Here is a 23,620-nt window from a genome sequence, read left to right as displayed (position 1 = left end):
TGTTTTACACACACAGTGTATTTTTTTACCCCAAGAATGTTAAGGCCCTTTCTGTGTGCCTAGAATACTGGCAAGAAGAGGTGAGCATTTCTTGTTTGGTGGAGCTCAGATAATTTTCAATAGCAAAATTAGGTTACAATTGCACCTTAAAAAGAAACAAAGAGGGGCTGGGAGTTTGGCCTAGTGGTTAAAGTGCTTGCCTAGCATGCATGAAGACCCGGGTTTGATTCCTCAGTACCACATACATAGAAAAAAAGCCAGAAGTGGTGCTGAGGCTCAAGTGGTAGAGCTCTAGCCTTGATAAAGTCCAAGGACCGTGTTCAGGCCCTGAGCTCAAGCCCAGGACTGGCAAAAAAAAAAAAGAAACAAAGAAAATTTACATTATATATTTGTTAGGTTGGTTACATGTGAAAGGTTGTTAATCTGTTGCTTTCTTGAGAACAATAGGCATTGCCCCTAGTAGAGTACAAACTTTGTCTAGGTTCCTTTGGCAATGTTTGTCCAAGTTACACCTACTGCATCCAAGCATTCTACAGCCAGGACTTAATGAGGTGCAGGTACTTAGTACTACAAAGTGATGGATATACAAGGATATTGCAACACTGTCACAGCCAAAGACTGAAAACATGATCATGCATGTAATCCTATCTACTCAGTAGGCTGAGATCTGAGGATCATGGTTCAAAGCCAGCCTGAACAAAGAGATCTGTGATCTCCACTTAATCAGTAGAAAGTTGAAAGTGGAGTTGTGACTAAACTGGTAGAGTGCTAGCCTTGAGTAAAAAAGGTAAGGGACTTTCTTGGGGCTGTATTGGACTTTGAACTCACCATTTTTTTTTTTTTTTTGGTGCCAGTTCTGGGCCATGAACTCTGGGCCCAAGCATTGTGCCTGTGCTTTCTCAAGGTTAGAGCTCTACCACTTGAGCCACAGCACCACTTCTGGCTTTTTTTTTTTTTTCTATGTATGTGGTACTAAGGAATTGAACCTGGGTCTTCATGTATGATAGGCAATCACTCTACCAACTAGGCCAAACTCCTGGTCTGAACTCACAAGTCTTGTTCTAGCAAGGCAGGTGCTCTGCCACATGAACCTCACTTTTTTTTTTTGCATTAGTTACTTTTTTGCTAGGGCTCCACATTTATGCACAACAGGCCTGGAACACCATCTTCACATAGCTGGGATGACAAGCACCACTTCCAGCTTTTTCTGTGTATGTGCTATCGAGGAATTGAACCCAAGGCTTAGTGCATGCTAGGCAAGCATTCTACCCCTAGTCCACACTCTCAGCCCAAGTCTTTTTTCTCGTTATTTTGTGTGTGTGGGGGGGGGGTAGTGGGGATTGAACTCTGTGCCTGGGCGGTGTCCCTGAGTTCTTCAGCTTAAGGCTACTGTCCTACCCCTGGAGCCATAATGCCACTTCTCTGTCCTCCCTGTTACTCCTTACCCCGTACTGAATGTACTGTGCTGACCACATGTGTAAGAGCCACCTCCCCTTGTCCCTCCAGTATGCCTTTCTGGTGACCGCGTCTGTGCAGTTTGCTGGTGGGATCGTCATCTTCTTTGGACTACTAGTGTCACCAGAGGAAATTGGTAAGAAGCTGTCTCGTCCTTCAAAGTGTCTAACTGCTTGGGGCCAAGGGAAATTGAGGAAGGGGCGAGGAAAAGAAAATTTTTTTTTTTTTGTTAGTTATGGGGCTTAAACTCAGGGTCTGGGTGCTGTGCCTGAGCTCTTTCACTCAAGGCTACTCTACCATTTTGAGCCATAGCTCCACTTCTGGTTTTCTGGCGGTCAATTGAAGGTAAGAGTCTTATGGACATTTTGGTGCCCAGGCTGGCTTCAAACTGTGATCCTCAGATCTGTTTCCTGAGTAGCTTGGATTATAGGTATAAGCCACTGGCACCTGGCTCTTGGGAAGTTTTCTGTGCCTCTTTTGGTGAATTAAAGGAGCTCTGTTGGGCCAGGAGTTTGTCCTAGTTGTAGAGTGCTTCCTAGCATGCACTAAGACCTACATATGTGATACATAGAAAAAAAAAAAGCCAGAAGTGGTGCTGTGGTTCAAGTGGTAGAGAAAGCCCAAGGCCAATGCTCAGGCCCTGAGTTCAAGCTTTAGGACTGGCCAAAAAAAAAAGAAAAGGGTGTTAAGCCTGGGACCACTGCAGTGTTGAGGGAAGCCAGTTTTGCAGTTCAGGGGAAAACCAAGCATTTGAAAACACTGTGTGTGCGTGTGCATGCGCACGTGCAAGACTAAGGCTTGACTTGAATTCAGGATCTCCAGCTCTCAATTTTTTTTTTTTCATTCCTGGCTGGTACTCTACCTCTTGAATCATGCCTCCATTTCCAGCTTTTGTGCGTGTGTGTGTTGCTCCTGGGGCTTGAACTCAGGTTCCACACACTGTCCCTGAGCATCTTTTTGCCCAAGGCTAGCACTCTACCATTTTTGAACTGCAGCACCCCTTCTGTTTTTTTTTTTTTTTTTGGTGTTTAGCTGGAGATGAAGAGACTCACAGAGTTTCTTACCAGGGCTAGCTTCAAACGTTGATCCTCAGCTCATAGTCTTCTGAATAGCTAGGGCTACAGGGGTCAGGCCATTTATAGTATTTGCTGGTTATTAGAGATAGTTTTTCAGATCTGTTTGCCCAGGCTGGCTCTGAACAGTAATTCTCAGACATCAGCTTTCTGAGTAGCTGCCACCTTACGGCTTATGAATGATTCTTATAGTTGGGACACTGCCTAACAATTAGTATGAATGTATTATTTTTTTTTTTTTTGCCAGTCCTGGGCCCTGAGCCCAGAGCCTGAGCACTGTCCTTGGGCTTTCTCAAGGCTCTACCACTTGAGCCACAGCACCACTTCAGGCTTTTTTCTGTGTATGTGGTACCGAGGAATTGAACTCCGGGTCTTTGTGCATGCTAGACAAGCAGTCTACCACTAGACCAAACTCCTGGCCCCTAAAACTACATTAACTGTACATTAATTGTATAAGAGGAACTTAATTGTGATATTTCTACAGTGTATCCCCATCAAACTTACCTTATCTTTCACGCTTCCTTAAGACAATTTCTGCAGGTATCATTGTTCTGTTTTGACACATGTAAATAATTTCAAACAGGTCTGTATTTTTAATTTCACATCTTGACACTGATTTCTTTTTTTTTTTTTGGTGGGTCGTGGGGCTTGAACTGTGGGCCTGGGTGCTGTCCCTGAGCTCTTCAGCTCAAGGCTACCACCCTTACCCTGGAGCCACAGCACTACTTACCATTTTCTATGGGTTAATTGGACTGGCTTTGAACTATGATCCTCAGAGCTCAACCTCCTGAGTAGCTAGGATTACAGGCATGACTCACAGCGCCTAGCGCTATACTGATTTCTTTTCCTTCCTAAAAGTGATTCAGTTTGATATTTACTTATGGTTAAATGCAGAATGTATATGGATGAAGCCACGGAAGCTCCATCTTTGTGGTAGAATTAAGCAGACCATGTGACCTTCAGGGCCTTAATTGACCTTGATGTCTAAACTTTTGTTGCTTTTTCTATAAAATAGACATAAAAATAATATTGACCTCATAAAGACTGTGATACATGCAAAGCCCATAACACAGTGCAGGCACATAGTAGGCACTCTAGATATAGGCACACAGTGGGTAATCTATAACTGGTGGCTGTTACTGTTGTTTTAGGTGTCACCGGTCAGGAGGCAGAAGGAAACTTTGAAGATTCACACAGGCCACTAATTAATGATACCGAGAATGAAGATGAATATGAGCCCAATTACTCAGTCCAGGAGGACAACCCTGTTACCCACGTGAAGGCAATAGGCTTTCACCAGGCTTGCTGCCTTCCTGGAGTCATACCGGTAAGGACTGGCACAGTCTTCTGCTGCCAGGGGGATTCTAGTTCCTGGGAGTACTATGTCTGAGGTATATAATTTTTTTTTTTGTCAGTCCTGGGCCTTGAACTCAGGGCCTCAGCACTGTACTTGGGTTTCCTCAAGGCTAGAGCTCTACCACCTGAGCTTTAGCCCCACTTCTGGCTTTTTATCTATGTATGGGGTGCCGAGAAATTGAACCCAGGTCTTCGTGCATGCTAGGCAAGCAGTCTACCACTAGGCCAAACTCCTGGCCCGAGCTGCTTTAATTTTAGGGACCTAGCAGAAGAATGCTATATGGAGTCCCTCATAGCCTGTTCAGGTCAGCAGCCTGTTTTCCCAAAGTGGGAGAGTAAATGGTTTCATCTTTGGAGGAACTGAGCTATCTATAGCATAAGAAAGCCACAGGCCACATGGGACAGGTGGGTGTGATCAGATTCTACCCAGGAGCCATGATATACTAACCCAGCCTGATTTAGCAGGTAGCCAAGAAAGCAAAACTCTTTTAAACAGGTATTTTGGATATGTTGAAGTTCGCATAGACTATGAAAGGTCTTAAAGGCTTTATTATCTACATTACTTCCCCATATTTGTTCTAGGAAGGATTGTTTGTCCTAGTTTTAGATGGTTAAAAGCAGAGCACTTCTTATTTATTTATTTATTTATTTATGCCAGTCCTGGGGCCTGAGCACTGTCCTTGGGCTTTTTCAAGGCTAGAGCTCTACCACTTGTATGTGGTACTGAGGAATTGAACCTGGGTCTTCGTGCATGCTAGGCAAGCACTTTACCACTAGGCCAAACTTCCAGCCTCTTATTTTTTTTCCTTAATTTAAAAAAAATGTTTTGCTGGTTATGGGGCTTGAATTGGGTCTGGACGCTCTCCCTGAGCCTCTATGTGCTCAAGGCTAGAGCTCTGCCACTTGAGCCACAGTGCTGTTTCCAGCCTTTTCTGAGTAGTTTATTGGAGATAGGAGTCTCATAGGTTTTCCTGCCTGACTTGGCTTTAAACCACAATCCTCAGATCTCAGCCTCCTGAGTAGCTAGGATTATAGGCATGAGCCACCAGTGCATGGCTCATCTTTAATTTTGGATACTGGCACTGGGGATTCGACTTGTCCTCGGTATTGTCATTTAGCTTTTTGGTTTTGTTTTTGTTCTATGCCAGTCCTGGAGCAGAAACTCTGGGCCTGGGCACTGTCTCTTGAGTTTTGTTTTTGTTTTTATTTTAGTCAAATTTGAACCATAGCTCCACTTTTGGCTTTTTGGTAGTTAATGGGAGATAAGAGTCTCATGGACTTTTCTGCCTGGGCTGGCTTTGAACCACAATCCTCCTGAGTGGCTAGGCTTCAAGAGTGAGCCACTGATGTCCAGCAAGTCTGAGCCATCTTATGTCACACTGATCATTTTGCTTCTGCTTGTGCCCTGCAGCGATGAGAAATAACACTTCAAATGAGTAGTTCAGTGTATGTTAAAGCGTGTTTTAGTTCCTGCTTTTCTTTAATCCTTAGAAATTTTGGTTTCTTTAGATTTGTTCTGAGCTCTTACCTTCCAACTAGTTATTCAGATTCTCTGCTACCTATAGTCTGACTTAAATTTGTGGTGAGCAAATGCGGAACTGTTCTAGTGAGTCTTTTGTGCTTCCCAGTCCATTGTTCCCAGGCTGGGGGCTGGGACTTAAAGGAAGCCTCTTCGGCTTCCTCCTTTGTCTCCAGCAGGCTGTGTGGACAGCCTGCTCTGGTGATTGGGGTTTGCCTCTCTAGGGGGTGTCTGCTGGCCTGCCAGGGGCACACATTTAAAACACGTGTCCGCAGGGGATAGCTGCCAACTCTGCTGCAGGAATATGCTAGGCAGACAGCCTTTGAAGTCAGCCCCTCTGCATCCCCCCTGTCCTTTGATGCTAAATGTCAGGATTTCCTGGTAAGAGTAATGGTGGCTGAGCTGCGACACTTACACGTGACACAGCTGTAACTGCCTTCCTTCAAAAAGAGAGCTGAGAGGCCACTGGCGACCATGTTCCTTTGTTCTGATCCCCTGGTCATGCTCTGCTCTGCCTCGGCCTGGGGAGCTCTAATCAGAAAGGAGGTCCAATGCAGATGCTTGTGTTAAACTTGTTTGTTTTGGGGTGCATGTTCTGAGGCTTAAACTCAGGGGCTGGGTTCTCTCTCTCTCTCTCTCTCTCTCTCTCTCTCTCTCTCTCTCTCTCTCTCTCTCTCTCTCTCCCTCCCTCCCTCCCTCCCTCCCTCCCTCCTTCCTTCCCTCCCTCTCTCTATCTCTGTCTCTTACTTGAATCCTTTCACTTGAGCCACTGATCACTTGCAGCTCTTTCACTTTTGTTTTTACTTTTATGCTGATCCTAGGGCTTGAACGCAGGCCCTGGGCACTGTCTCTGAGCTTTTTTGATCAAGGCTAGCACTCTATCCCTTGAGCCACAGCTCTATTTTTTGGCGATGAGAGATAAGAGTCTCCTGGACTTTGTACCCCCCTTCAGCTTTGAATGGTGATCCTCAGGTCTCAGCCTCTAGAGTAGCTAGGATTATAGGCATGAGCCACTGCCCCTGTTATTCTTAGCTTTTTCTCTTAAGGTTGGTGCTTTACCACTTGAGCCACTTCTCTTTTTTTCAACTTTGAATCTGTGGTTGAGTCACATTGCTCTCCATGGTTTACCATATTAACATTGCAGCAAAAACTGGGATGTTTGCTACATTTATTTGCTAGTGGCTAATGTTAGTTGATGTCCTGAAAAACACTCATTTTTGTCTGAATGAGGAAACAAATACATTGCTCTACCAGAGAAATTATAGAAGGAACTGGAGTCAGTTAATTAAGAAATTGTTGTGTGGGAGCCAGGAATGTAGCCTAGTGATATAGTGCTTACAAGAGGTCCTAGGTTTGATTCCTCAGTACTGCATGCACAGAAAAAGCCAGAAGTGGCGCTGTGGCTCAAGTGGTAGAGCATTAGCTTTGCAGAAAGCCCCAAGGATAGTTCAAGCTTGTTCAAGCCTCAGGACTGGCCAGAAAAAAAAAGGGGGGGGCAGGCGATGGGCAGGCCAGGAGTTTGGCCTAATGGTAGAGTGCTTGCCTAGCATGCATGAAGACCCAGGTTCGATTCCTCAGTACCACATACATAGAAAAAGCCGGAAGCAGTGCTGTGACTCAAGTGGTAGAGTGCTAGCCTTGAGCACCCAAAGGCTCAGGGACAGTACCTAGGCCCTGAGTTCCAGCCCCAGAACTGGCAAAAATAAAAGAAAAAAGCAATAGCCATGCGTAAAGATATGTGCCAGGGCTCACACCTGTAATCCTAGTTGCTCAGGAGCCTGAGATCTAGAGAATAATGGTTTAGAGCCAAATCAGGCAGAAAAGTCCATGAGATTCCTTCGTGTGTGTGTGTGTGTGTGTGTTGTGGGTCATGGGACTTGAACTCTGGGCCTGGGTATTGTCCCTGAGCTCTTCAGCTCAAGGCTACTGCCCTACACCTTGAGTCACATCCCCACTTCCTGTTTTCTAGTGATTAATTGGAGATGAGTCTCCCGGACTTTTTAGTGTTTGGCCTGCTTTGAACCTCAGTCCTCAGATCTCAGTATCCTGACTAGCTAGGATTACAGGCATGAGCCACCGAACCCGGCTCCATGTATATTTTTTATTCCAGTGATTTTTGTAGAAGCTAATAGGATAAAGAGACTTGTGTTTTACTTTACCTGAGGTATGCTCATGCAGTACCTGTTGGGAACTGTATTTTTCTTGTAGTACTCGTTGGCCTATGCCTGCCTGAAGCTGGTGAACTACTCCTTCTTCTTCTGGCTGCCCTTTTATCTGAGTAACAACTTTGGATGGAAGGAGGCGGAAGCTGACCAGCTATCAATCTGGTATGATGTTGGTGGAATCATAGGTATGCTTATGCACATTATTTTTTTTTTTTTCCTTTATTCTTTTGTGCCAGTCCTGGGGGTTGAACTCAAGACCTGGGAATTGTCTCTGAGCTTTTGTGTTAAAGGCTAGTGCTCTACCACTTTGAGCCACAGTACCATTTCTAGCGTTTTAGTGGTTAGTTGGGAGATAAGAGTCTCATGGACTTTGCTGCCCTGGCTGGCTTTGAACTCTGCTTTTTAGCTTTCAGCTTCTTGAGAAGCTAGGATTACAGGTGTGAGCCACAAACGTCTGGCCAATGTGCCAGGCCATTAGTATGGTAAAGACTTAGTGTGACTAGTCATTTCTTTCTGGGTTAGGAAATCTGGCTTCATTTAAGGTTTATTACTCACTCCATACCTGAGTATGGAGTCAGATTTTCCTAAACTGCCTTACCAGTAAACAACCAAACTACTTAAAAAAAAAAAGGCCATTGAGAGGAAGACTCAGCAAGACAGCTGTGACTTATGGACTCTCTTTTCTTAGACAGTGCTGATGGATCATGTTCTTTGTCTTGAGAAAGCTAGCAGTCTCCTTAAATGCAACCCTTTTGTCCTCTTCCCATGATATTTGGTCATCAGGCTGATTGTGTGAGAAGTCCAAGTTAGAATGGGAATATATTCATTTTGGCTCCTTCCTGTCTTGCTTGGAAGAGGCATCCTAGCCAAGAAAGTGACAAATCTACCTCGGTGGTAGATAGTCAGGTCCTAGAAGTGGGTGCTTTGCAATTACAATTGTATACAGCAGAGTTTTGCTCGCTTCTTTTTCTTGTTTTCTTTTTTGTCGATTTAGGGCTTAAACTCAGGGCTAGGGCACTGTCTCTCTCTTTCTCTCTCTTTTTTTTTAAATCAGTCATGGGGCCTGTACTCTGGGCCTGGGCACTATCCCTGAGTTCAGGGCTAGTGCCCTTACCACTTGAGCCACAATGCCATTTCTGGTTTTCTGTAGTTAATTAGAAATAAGAATCTCATGGGCTTTAAAGCTGGTGCACTACTACTTGAGCCACACCTCTACTTCTGGCTTTTTTGGTGCCTAAAGGTAAGTGTCTCATAGACTTTTCCTGCCTGATCTGGCTTTGAACTTTGAGCCTCAGATCTCAGGCTCTTGAGTAACTAGAATTACAGATGGGAGCCATTAGTGCCTGGCTTGGTATTCCCTATTACATAGCTATGGTACCATCGTACACCTTAGTCTCTGTATGAGTTTGCATTTAGAATTATGGTGAGATTAAGCTCCCTATCACATGGAAAGTATATAGTACAGCCTTACTTGATACACTGGTCCTGTATTTGAATGTCACTGCCCTTATTCTTAGGTCCAGAGCCAAAGGTGATGTTGCTACATCTCCAGTTAACCAGCAAAAATGCCAGATTAGAGGTGTAACTTAAGTGGTAAAATGCCAGCCAGAAGCAAGAAAGTCAAGCAAGTGTGTGAGGCCCTGAATTCAAGCCCCAGTACTGGCAGAAAAAAAGAAGGAAGTGAAGAGAGGGAAGAAGGAAGGAAGGAAAATAAAGGGAGAAGGAAAAGAAAGGAAGGAAAGGAAAGAAGGAAGGGAAGGAAAGAAAGAAAAGAAAAGAGAGGAGAGGAATTAGGCTGGTGATATAGCTTAGTGATACAGGTAAAGTACTTGCTTTGCATGTGATCAAGCTTAGCACTATAAAACAATCACAGAACAAAAGTAAAAAAAGTTATTATTGTATTTATTTTCTTGTTTTATTTTATTATTTTTTTTTGTTCTTGATTCTGGAACTTTAAACTGAGGTCCCGAACCTTTAAGGCTAAATCTACCACTTTGAGTCACAGTGCCACTTCTGTTTTTTTTTTCTTTTCCGACCACTAGGGACTGAGATCTGAGGATCATAATTCTAAGTTAGTCCGGGCAGATCTGTAAGACTTTTATCTCCAATTAACCTTCAGAAAACCAGAAGTGAGGGGCTGGGAGTTTGACCTAGTGGTAGAGTTCTTGCCTAGCATGCACCAAGACCCAGGTTTGATTCCTTGGTATCACATACATACAAAAAAGCTCAAAGTGGTGCTGTGGCTCAAGTGGCAGAGCACTAGGCCTTGAGAAAGCCCAAGGATAGTGCTTAAACCCCGAGTTCAAGCCCCTGGACTGGCAAAAAAAGAAAAGAAAAGAAAGAAGTTATTTATTGGGCTGGGAGCATAGCCTAGTGGTAGACTGCTTGCCCTAGCATTTATGAAGCCCTGGGTTCGATTCCCCAGAACCACATACACAGAAAAAGCCAGAAGTGGTGGTGTGGCTCAAGTGGCAGAGTGCCAGCCTTGAGCAAAAAGTGTCCAAGGCCAGTGCCCAGGCCCTGAGTTCAAGAAAGTGGTAGAACACTAGCCTTGAGCAAGAAGGATCTCAGGGATAGTGTCTGGGGAGCTTGTGTGGGGCCACTGTACTCCCTGAGCACTGCTTCTGACTGCCATGTGCTCTGTGGTTGAAGGAGGAACTCTCCAAGGCTTCATCTCTGACATACTGCAGAGGAGAGCCCCGGTGCTGGCCCTCAGCCTGCTCCTGGCCATCGGGTCCCTGGTTGGGTATAGCCGTGAGTATTCCTTAGCCGTTTCTGTTTCCTGTCTCTTGGGAGCAAGCAAATGCATTTGCACAGTCTTAGTAATCAACCCTGCCTCCCGCTGCCAGGCATGATATGCCACCCTTTTGTCATCTGAGGAGTGCCTGGGAGCTGTCATCCATGCTTTATTTGTGTAGGGAGGAAGCAGGCCTCTCTTCTACTTTGTGGATTTGTTTAAAAGCTGGCTTGGGAGTGTACTGCTTTGTTTGAGGGGTGGCTCCAGGAGGGGCAGCATTAAAGAAGCAATAAAACAGTAAAACATGGTGAAGTTTCAGGAGGGGAGAGATGGTAATTAGTAGGCTTGCTGTATGTGCTAAAGATGAGTAGAGTTTCTATTTTATAAGTCTCATTAGCTTGAGACAGACATTACAAATAAAAGTTGGGAGAGGCAGTGAGAGAGTTCAACTCTCTTTGTTGTCTCTAGGAGGGATTTGTGAGTCTACAGGCATGCAGAACCCCTGTTTTTTTTTCCTTTTTGTGCCAGTACTGGGTCTTGAATTCAGGGCCTGGGTTCTGTCACTTAGCCTTTTCAAGACCAGTGCGCTACCACCTGAGTCACAGCTCTATGTCTAGCCTTTTGGTGGTTAATTGGAGATAAGAATCCCATGGACTTAGTGGGCTGGCTTTGAACTTGGAGCCTCAGAGCTCAGCCTTCTGCATAGTTAGGATTGCACACCTGACTTTACAACCGCTTTTAAGTCATCAAATCTTGTCTTTTCTCCTCACAGGGTCTCCGAATGATAAGTCCATCAATGCACTTCTGATGACTGTCACAGGTACAGCTTTCCTGGAAACCATTTCTCTCAGATTGATGCTCAGGCCTTAGTTATGGAGATCTCAAATGATAGTGTTATGGGGTCAGGAGGAGGGGATTCCACATCCCTCCAGGTGGGGATTCCACGTCCCACCAGAGTCCACCACACAGAGACAGTCTCCTATAAAAAGGTGAATTTATTGGGGAAGTAGATGGTGAACTGACCGGCCAGGGACACAGTGCAGACTCGGGAGCTGACGCTGTGACTGCTTCACTTTTTTTTTTTTTCCCCCAGTCCTGGGCTTGAGCTCAGGGCCTGAGCACTGTCCTTGGACTTTCTCAAGGCTAGAGCTCTACCACTTGAGCCTTAGTACCACTTCCAGCATTTTTCTATGTATGTGGTACTGAGGAATCAAACCCCGGTCTTTGTGCATGCTAGGCAAGCACTCCACCACTAGGCCAAGCTCCCGGCCTCACGCTGGGTTTTTAAGAGCAAAACCCACACACAGGTGGCCAATGGGATTATCACATACACAGAGGGACCATAGTCAGCTCTGACCACATGCAGGTAGCCAATACGGTTACAGCCCAATGTTTGAATTTACCTATCACCTTAGTTGGAGTTGGCGCGCAAATTGGGCAGGTCTCCACACAGAGCTGGCCCCTCCTCCACCCAAGAGGATATGGGGAGGTCAAGGTTGCCCCTCCCTAGAAGGGCAAAGGTGGCTGGGCTGCTTTAACATTGTTGACCTTCCACAATGGGGCAGGGAACTCTTAGGCATTCTGGATAGTGCCATTCACTGCTCCCCTTAACAATAGAAGTACCTTTCTTTCCAGTTCTACTTATTTTCTGCTCCTGGGTGACTTCCTCAGGCCTCATGTAACAGAAACTACCCATATTGGGAGAGTTTAGAAAAGTTTGGTTGTAGCCGCAGCTCCAGATATGACTTCAGGAAGTGATCTGGAAAGAAGCCACGTCAGTTCTTCCTGTGTTGGAATTGGCCATTATTTTCTGGGTGTAGTGGGTCCAGTTAGATACCATAATATGGAAAAATAACTTGTTTTTACAGCTCCTATCAGGGAGTATGAGTTGCTCAGGCTGCACAAGGCATCTGGCACCCATTCCAGTCATGCGACCCAGTTCATGGGAGCCAAGTCAAGCCAGATTCTGGGGCCACCTGGAAGACGCCAGTGGTATTTAAAGTCCCTGCAGTTTTGGAGTGACCTTTACATCTCCACTGTTTTTCATTGTGTTGTTGATGTGGGGTGGTCAAGGGCTCAGGTGACAGGGACTCTTGTGATAGAACTTGACAAGCTCACACAGTGACTTAATGAACTCAGAATTCACAGAGTCAGGAAGGCTGCCTGTTTCACTATATTTTTATCTCTTTAGATTCTATTATTACAGTGCCACATAGTTCAAGAAGGGATTCCAGCAAAGTATATGCTAATTAGTGCGGAAATGAAATGATCTGGAAGAATTTCCTTATTTTCTCTAACATATTAAGTTAAAAATACTGCACTGCTATTTTTGCCTTATCCAGGAGATTGCTAATATTATTGTGACTTCATGTTATAATAGGCACCTGCTCTATCTGTGTATTTCAGGGTTTTTTATCGGTGGACCTTCTAACATGATTAGCTCAGCCATTTCTGCAGACCTGGGTCGCCAGGAGCCAATTCAAGGCAGCAGTGAGGCATTGGCCACGGTCACAGGGATTGTGGATGGGACAGGGAGCATTGGAGCTGCGGTGGGCCAGGTGAGACAGACAGCAGAGCTGCTGGGCTGGGCTGCTGTGAGCCCTGGGAGAGGGGAGGCCAGGGGCTGGGACTCCCTGCTGCCTCCCCTCCATGCTGGCCTCCTGGGCCCCAGCAGGTGGCGCTCGTGTGCTGGGGACCACTGTTCCCAGAGCCTTAGGTTTTGATTCTCCTGTAAGGCCAAGAGAATGAGGACCTGTGTGGAAGGCCCTCTGTCTTCTTAACTTCCTTCTTTCCACTTTCACTTCTAAATCATTCCTGTCTGCCAAGACTTTACAAGTCTGCCCCTTCACCCCAGCCTGTTGCCCCCTTCTTCCCAAGGGAGGGGCGTACCAGTGAAACACTTTTCCTGCCTTTGGAATCTCCTGTGTTTCCCTACCAAACAAACACCTGCACACATTCTTCTCCACAGCCCGGACAGGACTCTGGTTCCTTTTCCACGGGTGGCATTTTCCACTTGTCCTTCCTCACTGATGTGAAGTTGGCGAATGGAACAGACACTTCTGGGAATGTACTTTATTTAGAATGTCTCACCTGCCAGTGTTGAGGCCCCTAACTGAATGTGGCTAGGCTCTCCACTCACCTTCATGGTTGGAGAAGCATGTCTTTCCATCAGGAGTAAAGCATTGTTAGCAGGGTTGAGTGTTTAATGCATGCCAGTTGCCTGGGGGGGTGAAACCACAGACTCTATGAAACTCCAGCCTGACTCTCAGCCACTCTGCACTTGTGGGTTGGCCTCCCTCTTCCTCCGAGTCCAGAAAAGACTTTACTGCTTCTCCCCTATTCTTGCTCAAGGTTAGTACTCTGACACTTGAGTCACAGCTCCACTTCGGGCTTCTTTGGTAGTTAATAGGAGATAGAGTCTCATGACCTTTCCTGCCTGGGCTGGCTTTCAATTGGAATCCTCAGAGCTTAGCCTCCTGAGTTATAGAAGGGGGGATCAGCTCCTGGCCTTAGGGCAGATTCACATATCCCCAGCCCTCAATAAGATTAAACTGGCCAAGAATTTAGCCTAGTGATAGGGTGCTTGCCTAGCATGCACAAAGACCTGGGTTCGATTCCTCAGTACCACATACATAGAAAAAAATGGAAGTGGTGCTGTGGCTCAGGTGGTATAGCTCTAGCCTTGAGAAAGACCAAGGATATTGCTCAGGCCCTGAGCTTAGCCCCAGGACTGGGGGAAAAAAATATCCCGGGCAGTAGCTCGCACCTGTAATCCTAGCCACTCAGGGACAGTGCGTAGGCCGAGATCAAGCCCCATGACCCACCCCCACCCCCCCAAAAAAATAGAAAAGACCTAAACTTCCATGTATCCAGGAGAAATGAGAACAAATGTCCACTTTCATCCTTCCATGTGAATGTTCACAACTGTATGCTCATGTTAACTACAAGTAGAGACACTCAAATATCTATCAGTTCATGGTATATCCATTCCATGGAGTATTATTCAGCACCGAGAAAGGAATGAAGGAAAGATAGATGCTACTACATAGTTAGACATCTGGTGCTGAGTAGAAGGCAGTCATGAAAGACTGCGTCATATATACTTTCATTCCCATGAGATGTCCAGATAGGGTTGGTATTGTATAGGGTTGAGTTGGGGTGGGAAGGAACTTCAGAGGAATGTAAGATTTCCTTTAGAGCCAGTGATAACCTGGTAAAATTACATCAAGTCATGTCTAGAGGGGTTGCATAATTCCAGACATTCTAAAAACCATTGAGCTGTGTTAGGCAAATTATATATGTTATACAAATTATATATTAGCAAAGCAGTTCTTAAAACAACAACAACAACTTGTAGTCAGAATTTGGAGAGTTACTGTGTTCTAGCTTTTATGGGTGATGAGAGCAGTCTCAAATTCCTGTTCCCTCTGTCTCAGCAAAGACTTAAGCTAAAATTGTAAAACTTAGAAGGAAATAGGAACAGATATTCATGATATATATTTATATATGTCCAGTAACACAAATGAGAAGATTGCCAGTATTCTTAGTCATCAGGAAGTGCAAATCAAGAATACAATTAGTTGGGCTGGGCATTTGGCCTAGTGGTAGAGTGCTTGCCTAGCATGCACAAAGACCTGGGTTCAATTCCTCGGTACCATATACATAGAAAAAAAGCCAGAAGTGGTGCTGTGGCTCAAGTAGTAGAGCTCTAGCCTTGAGAAAGCCCAAGGATAGTGTTCAGGCCCTGAGTTCAAGCCCTAGGACTTGCAAAAAAAGAAAAAGAATACAATTGGTTTCCTGCCTACTAAGATGCTGCGATGTGAAAATCAGAAGATAACAAGGATTGGTAAGAACACGGAGAAATCAGTCTTTACACTACTGGAGAGAAAAAAAAAATTGTGCTGCTTGTGTGGAAAACAGTATTTCCTCAGTAAAAACCAAAACTAAAACCTAGAATTCTCATGTGGCCCATCCATGCCACTTGTAGGACATTCACCCCCAAATTGGAAACAGGAATCAGATATTTGTGTGCCATTGTTCATTGTAGTATTATTCTAATAACCAAAAAGGTGAAACAACTGTATGACGAGTAGATAAGTAAAATGGCATGTCCATTCAGTGCAGTACTATTGAACTATTAAAAGGAATGAAATTCTAATTCATGCTTACAACATGGTTGAAACTTTAAAACTGTATACCAAATGAGAGAAAGTAGGGAAAATACAGTCATAATATTTGACATATATCCTATGAAACTAGGAAAATTGAGGTGGGTAGGGATTGAGTTGGGAGGGATAGGGGAGATTCAAGGTATATTGTACTTACAGAAACTGATTTGTTGAATGGCAACTCTTTTATACAGTTGCTTAAATATAATATAATTGAAAAAAACTTGTTGCAAAATAAATTATGCCAGATAGAAAAACATAAAACGTACATGATTCCTGTTACTAGAACAGGAAAATGCATGGATTCAGAAAGTGGCCACAGGGGGCTGGGTGAGAAGGGGCACAGGTGTAGAGTTTACTGGGTGATGATGTTTTTACAGTGCTGTACATTTAACCTTTGCCACTGGCTTGTGTACTGAACAATGATTGAAATGACAAATTTTACATCAGATATTATTAGCCTTAATAAAAGAAAAAAGGATTAAACACTATCAGTTTCTTTTTAATAATTAAAAGTAAAGTAGCTGGGTGCTGGTGGCTCACGCCTGTAATACCAACTACTCAGAAGACAGGATTGAAGTTGAAAGCCAACCTGGGCAGGAAAGCATGCGAGACTCGTATCTCTGATTCACCACCAAAGTGCTGGAAATGTAGCTGTGGCTCAAGTGATAGAGTGCTTGTTTTAAGCAAAATAAGTTAAGAGTACCAGGGTCCTGAGTTCAAGCTCCAGTACTGGCTTAAAAATAAAAAAGTAAAGGAATATGTTGTAGAATGTTGAGATAGCAAAGTTGAGATAGCCTACAGCGAGTGGTGTGTCTAGAGACGAGCTGTTTTTGAAAACATCTGTCACATACCTTTCCCATTGGAAGACAATCATGGTGGGAGAGGCTTGAGGATACTCATCTTTCTGTTTTAGAAAAGACAAAACTACCCTTTGAACTTGGATATTCTACTGTGTAGGGTTTATATTAGACTCTATGGGCTAACAAAATGAAATTAGAGAAATTTAGATGGTGCTGGGTATGGTGCATGCCTGTAATTCCAGGGGTTGGGGTCTGAAAATGGAAGATTGTGAGTACCAGGCTAGACTGGACTACATTGTGAGTTCCTGTAGTCCACAAAATGAATACATGAGTGAATGAGTAAATAAAAAAAGCTTATGTGAAAATGTGTGGAAAAGCTTTGTAAATGTGGAAAACGTTTACTCTCCGTGTATTTTCTAAAATGGTCATGTTTAGCAGGGTGCTGGTGGTAGATACCTGTAATCTTCACTCTTCAGGAGGCTGAGGCATAAAGATAGATTTCAAAGCCAGCTCAGGCATATAGATCCTCAAGATTCATATCACTAGTTAACCAGAACAAAAGCTAGAATTGAAGGCCTGGATCAACTAGTAGAATGCTAGTTGTGAATGAAAAAAACCTAATGAGAGTGAGGCCCTGAGTTTAGGTCCTATTATGAGCACACAAAGAAAGGAAGGAAAAAGAGAGGGAGAAATCTACTTTTTTAGCTACTTCATTTTATTTAAAAAAATTTTTTGAGGCTGGGAGCATGGCCTAGTGGTACAGTGCTCACCTAGCATGCATGAAGCCCTGGGTTCGATTCCCGGGAACTATATACACAGACAAATCTGGAAGTGGTGCTTTGGCTCAAGTGGCAAGAGTGCTAACCTTGAGCAAAAAGTGTCCAAGGACAGTGCCCAGGCCTTGAGTTCAAGCTCCAGGACTGCCCCCCGCCCCCCCAAAAAATGAGGCCTGTAATCCTAGTTTCTCAGGAGGCTGAGATCTGAGGATCACGGTTCAAAGCCAGCAATGGCATGAAAGCCTGTGAGATTTATCTCCAATTAATTACCAGAAAACAGGAAGTGGAACTTTGGCTCAAGGGGTAAGGCGGTAGCCTTGAGCTGAATAGCTCGGGGACAGCGCCCAGGCCCAGAGTGCAAGCCCCAGGACCAACAACAAAGAAATTTATTTTTGAGATAAGGTCTTACTGCAGCCCAGCCTGGCCTTGAACTTGTGATCATACTCGCGCTGCCTTCTGAGTGCTGGGAATACTGGTATGTACCCCTGTACCTGGCTTATTCTACCGACTAGTAAATCATTAAATTTAAATTTACTTTTGTCTTCTTTAGTATTTGGTATCTTTGATCCAAGACAACCTAGGATGGATGTGGGTTTTCTACTTTTTCATTCTCATGGTAAGTGTGTACCTCTTTTTAACTAACTCTATAAACTAATTTAGTTCAGAGCACTTACTAAGTCACTTATTGAAACCAGCAAAATGGGTGATTGCTTGTAAAGATCCTATTTGTAAAAAAGTCCTTTTTTTGGGGGTGGAGGGAGTCATGGGGCTTGAACTCAGCCTGGACACTGTCCCTGGGCTCTTCAGCTCAAGGCTACCGCCCTACCCTTGAGCCAAGCCCCACTTCCCATTTTCTAGAGGTTAATTGGAGATAGTAAGAGTCTCGGGTCCTTTTGTGTCCCAGCTGGCTTTGAACCTTGATCCTCAGATCTCAGCCTCCTGAGTATCTAGGATCACAGGCGTGAGCCACCACCCCCGGCTAAAAGTACATTTTTTTAAACCAGTTCTGGGACTTGAACCCAGGGCCTGGGCATTGTCTCTGAGCTTCTTTGTACTCAAAGGCTAGTGCTCTACCATTTGTGTCACTATACCACGTACAGCTTTTTCTGAGTGGTTAATCAGAGGTAAGAGTTTCATAGACTTTTCTTCCTAGGCTGGCTTCAAACTTCAATCCTCAGTAGCTAGGATTGCAAATATGAACCAAAAGTGCCCAGCCAAAAAGTAACATTTTCTTAGTCTGAAAGACACAATTTTGGGGTTGGAAGTTTGGCTCAGTTGGTAGAGTGTTAGCCAGTGAGCGAAAGCGTCAGGTACCAAGTTTGAGTCCCAGTTTTGGAACAACAACAACAAAAAAGACACACTTTTCTCAGAGCTAGGGAGCTAAGTTTGTTTTTGATCTGAGTTTAATGAGCATTGCCATTTTTAATTCTAGCAAATCAAGGCTTAAAGTCTTGCCAACCATTAATCAGTATGTTCTCCTGGGCTGCCGTCTGTCTGCTAATGTAATTTGGAATTCTGAAGGAAGTTAGCATGGTGCCAAGTAAGGTGGGGCTAAAGCAGCACTTCAGGAGAGCTCTGGCCTGTGCAAGTTCTGTCACCCTGATCCCTGGAAGTGGAGGACATGGTTCTGTTTTGACATTCTTAGCTGGGGTTTTGTGCTCTGGGAAACATCCAATGCAGAATATGGCCTTGTGCTTTTAATGATGGCTTCCTATTGAACCTCCCACATGGCATTCTCTTACATTCTCTTATTGGCGGGGCAGTGCCTGAGGTCAGCTGAAAGTCTGGTGTGTCTTCTAGGGGACATATTCAGTATCTTGCCTTCAGTATCTAGGCAGCCATTTTCCAGCCTGCTTCTTGGAGCGGGAGGTAGTATCACTAGTGACTCCCTGAAGCACTCCGGTGTCCGCTTCCAGCTTCTGAAGATGGAGCCCCCATCTCTGCTAAGCAGAGAGAGCTCTTTTGGATGAACCAGCTGCTGTGATCCCACTGGAAACTGTTACAGAAAAAAATCCTGAGTTTAGTTAGGACCCATGGCTTGCACCTGTAATCCTAGCTTTTCATGAGAAGGCTGAGATCTGAGGACCAGGATCATGGTTTTTTTTTTGTTTGGTTTTTTTTTTTGCCAGTCCTGGGGCATGAATGCAGGGCCTGAGCACTGTCCTTGGGCTTTCTCAAGGTTAGAGCTCTATTACTTGAGCCACAGCACCACTTCTGGCTTTTTCTATGTATGTGGTGCTGAGGAATTGAACCTGGGTTGTGCATGCTAGGCAAGCACTCTACCACTAGGCCAAACTCCTGGCCCTGCTCTGAGGATCATGGTTTTGAAGCCAGTGTAGACAATTGTGCACCTTAGTTCTTTTTTTTTTTTTTTTTTTTTTTTTTTTGCTGATCCTAGGATTTGGACATAGGGCCTGGCACTTGCTTGGCTTCCTTCCTTGATTGGCTGGTGCTTTACTACTTGAGTCATATCTCCAGTCCTGCTTTTTGCTTGCTATTTGGGAGGAGTATCATAGGTTTTCTGCCTAGGCTAGCTTTGAACTTTGATACTTGATACCTTAGCATCCTGAGTAGTAGCTAGGGTTACAGATGTAAGCCACTAGTGCCTGTGAGAGTTGTCTTCTTCTTTTTTTTTTTTTTTGGTGCCACTTGGGGCTTGAACGCAGGACCTGGGTACCATCCCTGAGCTTTTTTGCTCAAGGCTAGTACTCTGACACTTGAGCTGCAGCACCACTTCTGGCTTTTTGGTGGCTAACTGGAGATAAGAGTCTCACAGACTTTCTTGCCCTGGCTGACTTTGAACCTGAATCCTTAGATCTTAGCCTCTGGCTTAAAAGTTATCTTTGTGCTGAGCATGGTGGCTTATGCCTGTAATCCTAGTTACTCAGGAGGCTGAGATCTGAGGATCGAGGTTCAAAGCCAGCCCAGGCACAAAAGAACCTGGGCCTGGGACTTTTATCTCCAATGAACCTCTACAGAATGGGAAGTGGGGCTTGGCTCAAGGGTAGGGCGGTAGCCTTGAGCTGGAGAGCTCAGGGACAATGCTCAGGCCGAGTTTAAGCCCTATGATTCACAAAGAAAAAAAAACAAAAAACAACCCTGTCTTTGAGTGAAGTTGGAATTAATGAATGTCTTTTTCCAATCTAGTGTGTTTGAAACATGGTGTTTTGTTCCCTGCTTAGGAGTTGTGGAGCACTCACCTTGGGCAAAAAAAAACTTAGGGACAGTGCCCAGGCTCTGAGTTCAAGCCCCAGGACTGGTTAATACCCTCCACTTACTTGTCTCTCCCCCCTCTCCCCGCCCCCGCCCCGCCCCACCCTGCCCCAAGAAGAAATACATGCTTGCTGCATGTTTAATTCTCTTTTCTCTTCACAGACAAGCTGTACAATTGTGTTCATCTCACCATTAATAGCTAGAGAGATATCCTCTCTTGTACAAAGGCGACGAGATCACATACTGAGCGAGTGACTGGTGCCCATAAGAAGGCAGGCGAGAGCCGAGATGATGCCCGGGACTGTTGATTAGGCCTTCAGTTCCCTGTGTGAGGACCCAGTGCCCGCTCACCAGGCCTGTGCAGCCTCGCCAGCCACCCGAGACGCCTCCCATGAAGGAGGCCATGCTGTTTTTTACACTACAGGAATGATGGATGATTTTATTTTTTAACCATTGCTTTATGAATGTACTGAAGGGCGTGTAGACCTGCCACGTCCTTTTGCGGCCTGGCAAGGTTTATCCCTTTCGCCGTTGACACTGTTGGCCTTGGACCATGTTCTTATGCCTCAGGAGCGGGGAGGGGGGCAGGAGCCATTGCCTTTGCTGTGGCGATGATGCAGAGTGGATCACTTTGGAACGGTGAAGAGCACTGGGTTGAACTACACGCCGAGCAAACATTAGGTCAGCGTGTGAGATCACACTCGTGCCGGGTGGCTCTGGGCCTCTGTCGCACCTCTGTTCTTCCCTCCACAAGTTGTCAGCAGCTTGCTCTCTTCTGCCTTCCGCCAGGACTCTGAGGACTGGAGCCATGGTCTTCCTTTCATGAACATTCCAGCGTGGGACTCCCTCTCTAGTCACGGGCAGGAGGCAGTAGCGGCCTCTGAGACCCTCCGCATAGTTGGCTCTTAGAGGATGGCTGTTCATCACAGCCAGGTTCCAGGACGTCGTGTCAGCAGAAGACTAGATTAGTGTGATGCGTGCCCGCCAGTCACCTTAATGGGTTGGTGATGGCGAGGCCTCGGACCCTTTCCTCTTAGGAGACAGATGATCGTGTAAGTGTCTGCTAGGCTGTCCCTTCTGTAGTAATCAATGTGGTAAGGCCGTTCTGTATATTTTAAATCATATAAGCAAACAAGGAGGAAGTTGTGCAATTTTGAGAGATTTCTGGTTTGCATTGGGCTAGGGAATATTTTTTCAACCTCTGGCTTTATATTTCACAGTGTGGTGCATTGATGAACTTGTTGACGTTATTGAATCATGCTGATTAAATATAATCATGCAGTTGTTCATTTACTGAAATAAAGAGAAAGAAAAACACAGGAAGGAAAAATAAACTGACTTTTATAGAAAATATTTATCTGATTATTTCCGTTTCTGCTGTGTGCTGTGTGTTCAATTTTTACTGGGCTTTTTGTGGTGCTGGGGTGGTACCCAGGGCCCTTGCACATGCTGTGTATGCGCTCTGCACTATACCGCTTCTGTAGCCCAGCTCCAGGTTGAAGTGTGGCTGTTTTAGGTGTCTGGGAGCTGTGATCCGATGCTTCCCCTGCAGCTTTGCCCACGGGATGCTAGAGCCTCCTGGTCAGGGCCTGCGAAGGCTTGCCTCCACCCACCCCTGTGCACAGACTGCTCCGGTGATGGTCTAGTTGAAGTTAAGAACCGTCTGGGGCTGAATGCTATTTTGCTGTGAGCAGCTGCAGTGTCACCCTGACACCACCAGGAAATGAGATGGTGCCTGAGTTGTGCTCCCAGCCCTGAAAGGAAGGACACGTTGCACTTTGGGTGCAACCTCTGCACACTCCAGCTCTCCATTCCGTGTGGGGATTCGTTCTTCTTTTTTTTTTTTTTTGCCAGTCATGGGCTTTGAACTCAGAGTCTGAGCACTGTCCTTGGGCTTTCTCAAAGCTAGTGCTCTACCACTTGAATCATAGCACCACTTTTAGATTTTTTTTCTATGTACATGGTACTGAGGAATCAAACCTGGGTCTTCATGCATGCTAGGCAAGCACTCTACCACTAGGCCAAACTCCCAGCCCCGATTCTTTCATTTTCCCTTCTCTTGAAGACAAGGCCATAGCAAAAACTCACTTGAAAATTCATCTTCTATCAAAGTAATTAGAACCGTGGGTACCAGTGGCTCATACTTGTAACCCAAACTTCTCAGAAGGAGGCTGAGGTTTGAGGGTCAAGGTTTAAGACTCCAGCCAGACAAATCTGAGAGATTCTTACCTTCAGTAGAGCACCAGCCTTGAGCAAAAAAGCCAAGTGACAGGGCCTGATCAGGTTCAAGCGCCATTTCTGACACCCATATTTATTTAGAGACAGGATCTTGTTATGAAGCCTGGACTGTCCTCAAATGTGTCATCTACTCCTGCATCCCAAGAGCTGGGATTACAAGTATATATCACCCCACTCATGGGGAGTCGGCGTGTGCAAATACTCGCAGACCCTGCACCTGCCGCTGGGCTCATGGTTTCCTTAGACATGGCAGGCCACTGTTTCTGCAGTGTCTTTCTAGAGTTTGCCTTTTGAGGGACCACCTCTTGGGGAGGGGAAGAGCAAAAGTAAGGGAGGGGTGGTAGTGGCCAAGATTTGGGTACGTTATGTCCCGGTATGAAATTGTCATAATGAAACCTACTTTACACAATTGTTAAAAACAAACAAAAACCCTACTCTCTTCCTAATCCTTCTGTTCAAGTGTGAGAGTTCTACCACCCAGTAAACTCATGCATTGAAATCGTGGTACTCTTCTTGATCCTGGATGATAATACAGTGTATGGTAATTCCTGTGTGTGGCTCATCCATCTGGCTTTCCTCCTCTGCCAGGACCCCTGCACTATGTGAACATTTCATTAGTTTGGAACCAGATTCCTGCCACTAGTGGGCCCTGCCTATATGGCTTATGGTTTCTGCGTGTGTGTGTGTGTGTGTTCTAGGGCTTTAGCTCAGGGTTTGGACACTGTCTGGCACTTTACAACTTGAACCACAACTCCATTTCCAGCTTTTTGCTGGTTAATTGGAGATAAGACTTGGACTTTTCTGTCCAGGTTGATGTTGAACTGTGATCTTCATATCTTCCGATCTCAGCCTCAACTAGGATTACAGGCAGGAAGGACTTACTCTCAGCTTGCATTGCCCTTGATGGGAGAAATAATAAAATAATTTTTCCTTGGCTTTTTCACAAATTAGACAAAAAGTAGCAAAACCAGTTGAAACCCTTGCCAAGACTTTTTCCTATGGCAGATGGAAATTGTCATCTCTGAATGTCAACATGACATAAAATCAGATAAAAGGGCCACCCAGTTTGACAGGAATCCCACAGATTTCATAGGGTAATTGCATTTAGGTGAAAACT

General features: G+C 45.1%; 1 protein-coding gene across 1 annotated transcript in view; it reads left to right on the top strand.

The window, feature by feature from the left end:
- Positions 1–21,598, top strand: part of Slc37a3 (solute carrier family 37 member 3) — a 42,789-nt gene extending 21,191 nt beyond the window's left edge. Inside the window, exons 8-15 of the mRNA XM_090333408.1 lie at positions 1,507–1,591; positions 3,680–3,855; positions 7,612–7,753; positions 10,221–10,322; positions 11,078–11,125; positions 12,712–12,863; positions 17,603–17,668; positions 20,428–21,598. Of these exons, the coding sequence (XP_090189534.1) occupies positions 1,507–1,591; positions 3,680–3,855; positions 7,612–7,753; positions 10,221–10,322; positions 11,078–11,125; positions 12,712–12,863; positions 17,603–17,668; positions 20,428–20,520 (864 nt within the window). The 3' untranslated portion in view covers positions 20,521–21,598. The remainder of the gene's footprint in view (positions 1–1,506; positions 1,592–3,679; positions 3,856–7,611; positions 7,754–10,220; positions 10,323–11,077; positions 11,126–12,711; positions 12,864–17,602; positions 17,669–20,427) is intronic.
- The last annotated feature ends 2,022 nt before the right edge of the window (positions 21,599–23,620 follow it).

The sequence above is a fragment of the Megascapheus bottae genome, chromosome 5, assembly GCF_031878675.1.
Source record: "Megascapheus bottae isolate mThoBot1 chromosome 5, mThoBot2.hap1, whole genome shotgun sequence".
NCBI classification, from domain to species: domain Eukaryota; kingdom Metazoa; phylum Chordata; class Mammalia; order Rodentia; family Geomyidae; genus Megascapheus; species Megascapheus bottae.
Note: the sequence above shows the minus strand (reverse complement) of the source record. Positions and strands in the feature narration are given on the sequence as shown.